At 37.4% G+C, this 9,672-nt stretch overlaps 1 protein-coding gene across 1 annotated transcript; it reads right to left on the bottom strand.

Moving 5' to 3' along the window:
- Positions 1-1,569: 1,569 nt before the first annotated feature.
- Positions 1,570-6,523, bottom strand: LOC149001480 (Rhodanese/Cell cycle control phosphatase superfamily protein). The gene is made up of 6 exons (XM_089137992.1): positions 6,378-6,523; positions 5,554-5,798; positions 5,293-5,443; positions 4,244-4,329; positions 2,530-2,634; positions 1,570-2,422 (listed from the first exon to the last, which is right to left on the bottom strand). Exons 1-6 carry the CDS (start codon positions 6,416-6,418, stop codon positions 2,352-2,354), a joined length of 699 nt encoding a protein of 232 aa, XP_088994118.1. The 5' UTR covers positions 6,419-6,523; the 3' UTR covers positions 1,570-2,351.
- Between the last annotated feature and the right edge of the window lie 3,149 nt (positions 6,524-9,672).

Below are 9,672 nucleotides of genomic sequence, written 5' to 3'. Positions count from 1 at the left end.
GACGTACAAAAGGAAGAAAATTATGGTGACATTACTTTGAAGCTGACTCAAAAACTTTCAGAAGCTCAACTCTGAGATCATAACCCTTTGATATGATTATAGATTATACATATGCGAGTAATCAAACCCTCATGAACAGGGATAATGGGATATATTTGTGGTTGTCAATCTTTTACTGGACCAGATGGCAATGACTTTGGTTCAAAAAAATTAAGCACATGTTGAGAGTCTTTACTACAAGAATTGGGATTAATATTATATAGAACCCTTTTGGTGTTAGTTTTAGTGACTCGGTTTGCAAATGTTTAAATAGCTTACCTATGGCCTGATGGTTTGTTTGACTTAACCAATTTGGCTATGTAGTTAGAATGATCATTGACAAGCCAATGGTTTGACACAACGGTTTGATATACTAGATCGATACAACTGTAGAAGCTGTGGGTTTGTGGTGTAAACAAGTTCTAGTATGTGGTTCAGTCTGGTTATTAGAATCTTACTGACATGTCTTATTGTTCTTGTTCATAAAATAAACCACTGGAGCACTACCTCATTAAAGTGTACCATATCACTCCAATGCCTCTTTGGATGGGAAGAAATCATCGATACTGCTCTAAGATACCTAAACAACAAATTTTTGTTGCTGTTGTTATTATTTTGACATACTAGTATGATAGGCATGGTCCTATTGTGAAGTTTATAGTTTTGCTGGTATTGAAAAGGATAATCCTCAATTAATGTTCAAATTTTACATTTGAATGGTCATGCTTGGTTAGACATTGCAATTGTTCTTCGTGGTATATTCGATGTGAACTCCCGTTTCATTAGTTTCTTCAGTGTGATTCTACATCTCGCAGTTGTACCTGTGTGATTTAACTTTTCCAGCATTATTTGTTAGGTTAATGCCTCTTATCAAAATTTATTGTATTGCTGTCATGGAAGTGAAGACTTGCAATCTTAGAAAGGCGCATATGGCATTTAGTCGGACATTATTTTCCTGGTGTGTTTGTGTCTGAGTCCAATTGAGTTGATTTCCTGTCCAGGCTACTCGTGTTTTGGAGTTGAACGTATGTGTGTGCATGGTTGTGGCTAAAAGTAGAAATTTGTAACACAGCTTTGATTTTCAATTTTGTTTTGCAGAAAGTAGAATATAATTCTTCATACCTTTCTTTTAATCACTGTTAGGTTTCTACAGCAGTATTGCTTGATTCTAGATGCTTTTCCCAACACAAATGGAGAGAAATGTCTCCTACAAGGCATGTTGGGTTGACCAAATATTTTGGATAGTTAGGCCCCCCCAAAGGTCGTTTTCCTATATGCCAAAGAGTCTCCAGTTGGAACTTTCCAAGTGCCAAAATGAAGCTTTTTAACCTTTAGGAATCCAATGACTGTTGAGTCACTGCATGGATGGACACATGAATGGCTGTAAGAAATCAGGGATACATAAACATAAACGTGTGGGTACTGAATGAATCTGGGTTTGAATTTTGCTGCACAGAGCTACACTGGAAGGGCACAACTACTTCAACAGTCATTTGGCTAAATCCAGGATGAAAAATTATGTCATGTTTTGAGCTGTATTAGTATAAGCCACATCTCCAACTGAATGGTTGCAATTGATAGATTGTGTCCCTCAAAAACAGTTCTGGATCTGTTGTTTTCAATCATCTAACCGATATAGATGTCTTTCTCTCTTGAACCTGCCTTAGATTTGGTGACAATTTCAATTGTTCTTGAAGCCCTTTGGACCATTATTTTAATTTCCTTCGTGGTTGTATACATCAATGCATAAAGACCCGTTTGATAAATTGTGGTTCTAGGCTGTACTGTGAAGCGTCTCACAGCATAGCTCCTCAGGGAAGATCCAAAAGAACTTTTTTTCAGAGGAATACCTTAAATCGATAATAATGGCTTGATGAACGAATGGTAAATAGTAAGTCGAGCACATACAATTTTTGGCTAATAGTTTTGCTCAGCAGTTGCATTTGGTTTGTAAGATCACCAGGAAATGACAACTGAAGGTATCTTCGTGGGGAAAATCTTGCTTTTCATTGTATACAAATAAAGCTTGTAATATTATCAAAATGTCAACACTTGCAACAGATACTCTGCAATAAATCCACTGTTCCCAGTTTAACTCTCTCCCACAAAGACCATGCTTGAATCCTCGCAAGATTTTCGATCTGCAGCCCAGCACAACGGAAATTTGAACTTAACACTCTTCCAGAATAAACCTGTTTTCTGCAGATTTGTCTTCCATTCTGTTGGGACACATTGATTATGTGGAGCTAATAATCACTGTTACCTCCAACCACATAACAGTATACTGAAAATTCTTATTGTTCCTCCAAGAGCTAACTAACAGGGGCCATTTGAAGTAGCTTCTCTGCTTGTTCAGGGAAAAAGGTGATGAAAAGGTATGCACCTAGGGATGCGACAACACATAAAGTGTGGTTGAGACACAAAATAGCATGAACAGATGAGACAGAATATTAGTGTTCATGACATAAGGGATGGAAGAAAAGGACTCACAGATTAGCACGGTCCCAAGGACTGCTGAAATCTTTCCTTGAACTGTAACTAAACCAGCTTTCCCGGCATTTTGCAACTCAGTAGTGCCAACAGAATCAAAGGTGCCTGTAAAAAGGTCATCCTTGGCTTTTGGGTTAAAAAATATAACATGTTTTTATATACCTCAAGCTTCTAGATACAATTGAAAAAGGTTCAAATAACCAGATTAGTCAAAAAAGTCTCACTTTTCAAGATTAACCACCCAATGTTTACTTTTAACCAATCTACCTAAAACAAAGATGGATGCTACCCAAAACAATGCCCACCTTATATATATATATATATTTCTTTCAAAATTGTGCCCTCAGTTTCCCTCTCTTGTTCTCTTCTGTCCCCTATCATTCCTCCCTGCTCAATCGCCGCCTCCCCTGCCTTATCGACTTACTCTGCTGGATTGTAGAACAGAGGACCAGTGCATGAGGCTCTCACCAGTATGAGGCCTCGGGAGGGTTATATTGTAAGCCAGCAGAAAAGTAGTTTCTAGACAAAACTTGGTCACAATGAAGCAACCTAGACCATTGCCGCAAGACCACCATCTTCAGCTTCAGCTGGATGTGTGACTTGTACATAATATGATCAGCAGAAGCAGAGTCAACCCCAACAATTGACTATCAGAATATCAAAGATCAGAAAACTGATGTTGATCAGGGTTTGCACACACAAAGACCAAGGTCATGAGATATGAGGAAACAAGGCTTAACCATTCTGTTAACACCTTTGAAACATTCTTCTTTCTTCATGTCTTTAGCACCCAGAAAGACTACTTGATCTCTGTGATCTCAAAGTCTTTGCTTTTTTGATTTATAGAACAGAGATGTGAATTGCATCTCTTCCATTCCCTTCCTATTTTTTTATTCTTTTATTTTCCTAATAATTCATATGGTGTTGATTAATATGATAGCTACTAATGGCTCTGATTCTGACTCCCTGATGGTGTGGAAGCAGACCCAAGTGAAGAAAACTCAAATGGTTGAATAAGGGAAAGAATTGAGAATCCGAACTTACTATTTTCAGAGTAGCTGTAAGAGAGACTGAGAAGAGTGAGGTTAGCCAGAGGAAAAAAGTTTTATAAGGAAGAAAGTCCCAAGTCGTTGAGTATGGCTCAAATGATAAGCTCAGATTTGACTGCAGTTGAGAAGTTCCAAAGGGCGAGGGACCATTGATGGGGTTATTGCCTTATTGGAGATAATGGGTGACCAAGTGGCTGGGGAGGCAGTGATGCCACTTGACACATATAAGGTGATGGACTACGTGGAGGGAGAAGGTAAACATAGGATAAACAGTTGCAGAGGACCTTTGTGTTCGGTTCCAGCCTGAAGAGCTCTAGAGGAACTGTCAGAGGTGCCACCACCAGTAACCACATTGAGGGAGCAGGCAACACAGAGTTGTTCAGGTGAATAGCAAGGTAGAGTGGTGTCCTCTTGTGCATAATATTGCATTGGTAGCACAGAAAGGAGAGAGAGGAGATGGAAAGATGAGAAAGGTAAACTGGGAACAAATTGTCCAAAAAAAAATGGTTGACAAAATGGGCATTGTTCTGGATAATTCTGAGACACCTTTACTAGTTTTAGGTAGAGTAATTAAAACTTTGGTGGCTAATTTTTGTAAGTAAAACTCTTTTTTCTTTTGAGTAATTTTGTAATTTTCCCAATAAAATAAGGGTTCATCCTTTGACCTGGCTTCACTGACTGAAGACCTGATGTCATACATGACAAGTTTTGGAAACCAGCTTCCTCTAGCTTATTAGCAGCTGCAGCAGACCTTAAATCAGAAGAGAGACACAACCCTGTCAATAGTTTCCAGAATCCAGATAATATGAAAACCAATTCAAGTGGGAGCTAATAAGGTAGGCAATGCGTTTTGTAGAATAAGAGGCAAGACAAGCCTTACTTTTTGACATCAGAAAGAACAATAGCTTTAATTACCAAAATACCAGAAGGGGAAACAAATGCTAAACTTACTGCCTCAAATTCTTTGATGTCTAAGGAAATTTTATGCTTCAAGGATGACAATGAAATAATAAACATGATTGAGGGCAAAGTTGGCATGAGTCAACCAAGTAATGCAACTAAACAAGTTCTCAATTCCAAGTATGATTAAATTTCTGACTATAAATTGTTCAGCAGTGCAAGACTTTATGAAATGAAATACACAATCTAATTGGAAGAAGCTAAAAAAATGAAAAAGGACATTCTGTTTGTCACTACTCTTTTAATGAGAAAGCACTTTTAAACATTTGTTCCTTGCAAAATCTTTTCTTCTATTTTCTTTCATTGAGACTGTTGCCCTTTATAATATTGGTGACTGAGAGACCATCTGTTTTCCCAAAATAAAAAATGAACACTGTAGAATACCAAAAATTCAATGGAAAAATAGTTTTATGAAGATGTGAGATATACAACCATAATGTAATTTCCTAAAACAAGGGACAGTAGCCCAGTGCAGGATCTAATCCAGTAATTGAGCATGAACTGTTCTTCATCAGTAGATCATTTTCAGCTTCAAGATCTTGCATTTGGTAACATATAGTAAGAATTTCAACTACATGCTTGTTATAACAGATTTTCCACTTGCTAATGTATGACGATGAGTAATGTTTCTAACAGAACTATAAGTTCAGTTTTCGTGCAGGGCAATTATTGTAGTTCAACAGTAATAAGTATAAAAGAATTGATCATAAAAACGAACCTATATAAACAAAATCATCATGAAAATGAGCCAAACCTTAGCCCTTCTTGACATACAAGCAACAATTTACTGTCAGTTGAGAACTGGCTTTTAACTGATTGCACAAAATTGGGATTAGACTTAGTGAAAAGCAACCCATAGAAAAGCCCTGAAAAGTTGTTGTGGACAGTTCTCTTTATTACTGTGCCTGTAAGAATCAAAGGGTTCAGAATGAGTAACATGGTTTGGTAGATGTGTAGTATATCACTAGTGAGAGAAGAAAAAAGAAAAATCATCTATGTGGCTAACACTGCATACCAGGGTCATTGTCCGTGTTTTCGATAAAAAGGGGCACATGATAACAAGACTTTATATGCGCTCGATCATATTGAGATTTGTCTCGGACATCCAAGACTGCATACCCATCAACAGCAATGAGGTTCTTTGCCTCCTCAGCGTTCACATATTTCACTTCAGCTCTAACGACCATGCTCCTCTTATGTAGTGGTTTGTAAGGCATATTCCCTGCAAGGTTGGTGTTTTCAAAAACCAACCATGTTCTCCTGAAATTCCCCAATTATAGTTTGAATTCCTCTATTCCAAGTGAAAGATGTTTTTACTAAGACTGATCTCTTTAGCACTAATTGACAATTTCTTCCCTTTTTTACCACAGTTAATTGAACAGTAAAGGAGTTCACTTAAATTAGATCATTAATTGGATCTCTTTTGGGTTTCTGTTGTTGTTGAAAGATCACATCAGTATTTGCAAGAAACTAAAAGGAAAAAAAAATAAAAATTTGAAAGAGCTTCTGTAATGTGTGAAAGATCACATTTTGTTTCAGATAAATGAGATAAGAATAAGGCCATATCAATGTCTAGCCGAAAGTTTTTAAACATTAATTAAATCCACATAGAATCTCCCATTAACAAATTTATTGCATTTAGGCTTCATCCATGAGAAACAAAAAGGAACATAAAAGGAATAAAATGTTCCTTTAATGATGAATATCAATTAAGCCTTCAAAGTCTAGGCAGGATATCGATCCTCAAATCGAATCCCGTTTGTGTGAAAAGCAAGAACTCGATTGAGACGATGAATGTAACAACCAATGAATGAATGAGCTAATTCTGCAAGAAATTACCTCCCAGGAGACAAAGCAGTACAGAAACAAAGGCCGGCCATCTCCTTCTCCGGCGTTAGGGTTTCTCCCTTCTCCTCTATCTCTCTGTCTGTCTCTCTCTCTAATTCTCTGAGCAGGGATTTCTAAGGCATGGAGCTTCGAGACCTGAGAGTTGCAGTAAAAATGGGTTATGGTGGTAGAGTGCTGGCCCAAGAAATTAAGAGACTCAATAGTGTTTTGCCACGTGGCGCATAAATTTGATAGTGGATATTTTCCCTCCTCAAATGACTGACAAGCTGAGCCGAGTCGATCATTGCCATGCTGACGTGTCACGAAGCAGATCATGGGCTGGGCCCTGGGCTCGCTGCCTTGCTGGGCCTTGAGTTCTTTGGTTCAATATTATGTGCAATCTAGGCGTGTCGAAACTCGAAACTCAATATCTGAGATGAACCGCTTTGTTTGATCCGAACCGATCGAATAAAATTGGATCAAACCAAAAGCCTTAACCGGTGGGTGTGGAGAAACAAAACGGACCAACCAAATAGTTCAAATTGAAAATCAATAGGGAATAAAAAAACTAGTGAGTATTTTTTTATAGGTTGCCCAGTTAAGTGGGGGTTAAACTTTGAGTATCTCACTTTAATGCCCTAAATTACAGTTTGTTTACTTACAAAATTACAAGTTGCACACAGTTAGTTTTCATTCAAGATGTGTTATTAACTCATAAGTTAAATGATAATATTACCCTCGGTACAAAATCTCGGCGAACCTTGCCAGTTCGTTGCTTGTCGAAAGCAACGAGAAGGCAAAAGCTTGGCTGATGGTTCGTAGTCCCTTCCCCCAACTCATTGCAAAAAATGCTAATGGTCTCAGTCTCACTTGCAAAAATGTCTTCAACTCACCATCACTGGAGATGATTCTCCTCAGTCCGCTTGTTGTTTGGCTAACGGGAATCACAAGAAAACTTAGAAAAGTGGAATGGGAACTTGAGAAGGTAAAGTGAGATGTATTGTGTAAATCTTACACCAAACATTTATTTTATTTTTTTCCTTCTTAAATCAATGGCATCCCCCGAGATTAGATGAGACTATGAGAGAGAGAATGAGAGGGATGGGTGAATGATGTGAGTGATGAGTCAAATCAAACCTTGATTCTAGGACGCATTTTTTTGGCAAAAATGCTAAAATATCACGATATTTTGAATAAAAAAACGATAATTAACAAGATATCTTGCAAATACGAGTTTTAGGTGGTTGTTTCAATGTTCTGATTGAAATTTGGTAAAATTTCGCCAAAAAGTTGCTCCATGATATTACCCTCATTAGAGTATAATGATATAAGTATATAACTACCTCCCATTTTCCTCATTTTAAATTTAAAAATTATATTACTAGAATACCCTTTTGAGGGTAAATTACATAACCAACAAAACCCTATTTTTGGTTTGCCAAACTAGTTTATGACGTCTTAGTTAGGTCCTTAGGGTTCTAAAGCCTGGGATGTTCCAGCGTAAAAAGTCTTCCGTCATTCTATAAATTAATGATCTATACAAAGGAAATCAGAAGGAAAATCAGGCGATTTCCAATTCTCAGTCTTTCTATTTCTGACAACAATTGAGACTTGTTTTCCTAGTCAACACGGTTGCTCCACGGACACAAAAGTCACCAAATCAAAATGCTTTTACCAAAATGCATGTATCTGGTTTGGCATTTCTTTCTGGTCACTGTCATTCTATGCCATTGCCATTGTCATTGCCAATGCCAAGTTGGCAATGCATCAAAATTACTGTGAGTTTTGATGCTGCAATTATCATCAACTTGGAACATGGAATGTTCTTTCCCGGCCCCTTCTTTTGTCTCATCTAGGTCGGTGCGTATGACGTGATGGTGCTTAACGTTAGATGGATGTTACGTGAATTTCATTAAATCTCAATTACATAAAAGAATAGTTCGGTTTGAATAAATAAAAAATCAGTTTATTTTACTTAAATTGTTATAATCAGTACATGTTCTTTTTTGGTGTTGAGATTAAATAGTATTCACGAGACATCCATCAAATATTGGGCACTATAGGCATCATCACATCAGATGTGTCAGCCCAACAAGATCTGTATTTGGCTTGGTTTAAAAACCTCAGTTGCATAAAGCTGTGTTTTCATTCTAAATTTCTATTGGAGATCCTACATTGCCCTAAACCAACCGAGCAAACCCAAGAAGTTAATTTTGAAGAGTTTGATCTGATGTACCATTGCGTTTGGTTTCATAATTCCTTGGGTCAACATTAGAATCGTGTTTTTAGGGCAGTATATATGATTCCGTGAAATCAGGTTGATGAAAATGGAATCATGGATGTAATAAAAAAAGAAAAAAAAATAGTTGATTCTCTTGAGTCTCACAAGTGAATCTGTCTAAGAATCTATTTGATTATCTGATTCTGAGAGGGATTCATCCCAAAAACCATTTGGTACCCCTAATTTTCTGAGTGAATTTAACATGAATCACTTGAAAATATTATAAAAAAATTAAAAAAAAAATCCTCGTATGATTGTTCTACATTAGCTTAGGTTTGTACTTTACAGGTAGATTATATATTAATCAATTCTGGTAACCTCATGAACAGATAGAAATCACCCACTGTGGATTCCTTCGGCCCGAAGTAACCCGAAAGCGACCAACGAAGAATCTCAGCAAAATATCTACAGCACAACCATTGGTGACCTCATGAACTTGCTGACCAAGTCCAAAGCTTTGATTTGTTCTTTCATTCTTCTTTGGGAAAGAAAAACGTGTTTTCTTACCAAAAATCAACCATTCCTAGATTAATCAATTTTACGGAATCATGGGAGGATGGCTTCTTCTATAAATAGGGCATTTGGGTAGTATACATTATATCTCAGATCTCACACTAATCCAACTCTCTAATTGGGTTCTGAGCTTTCAGAATTCCAAACCAGTCAAGTTCCCTTGTGCAGGCAATCAGAAAAATGGCCTTGATTTCAGCTCTCTTTAGCTGTTTCAGGCTACCTCCTTCCAGAGTCTCCAGTGACTTGATAGAAACTTCTGTAAATGATCACCAGAATCAAAAGAAGGGTCCAGTTCCATCTGATGAGAAAAAGAAACCAGTGAAGGCCAAGCCCAAATCTGGAGCTCCAATTCCACTTTCTTATTTCCCCATCAACTCAAACCTCTCTCGCTTATAGTGTGTGATCATCCACACAACTGAAGCAGATTTTCACAGAAAACTGTTTCACTAGTATAGAGCAATGGTGGCTCAATATTGCTTAGTAGATTTTCACAGAAAAGTGTTTCATCAGCAG

Source organism: Hakea prostrata, chromosome 10, assembly GCF_041222555.1.
Source record: "Hakea prostrata isolate BN-2017 chromosome 10, UWA_Hpros_2, whole genome shotgun sequence".
NCBI classification, from domain to species: domain Eukaryota; kingdom Viridiplantae; phylum Streptophyta; class Magnoliopsida; order Proteales; family Proteaceae; genus Hakea; species Hakea prostrata.
This window is presented reverse-complemented; position numbering and strand designations above follow the sequence as displayed.

Coding starts and splice junctions, on each gene's coding strand:
- LOC149001480 (XM_089137992.1), bottom strand. CDS start 6,418: ATGGCCGGCCTTTGTTTCTGTACTGCTTTGTCTCCTGGGAG. Junction 4,330..5,292: donor GTATGTCAAGAAGGGCTAAG/GTTTGGCTCATT, acceptor TTCTGATTTAAG/GTCTGCTGCAGCTGCTAATA. Junction 2,635..4,243: donor TCTTCAGTCAGTGAAGCCAG/GTCAAAGGATGA, acceptor ACCTTTTTACAG/GCACCTTTGATTCTGTTGGC.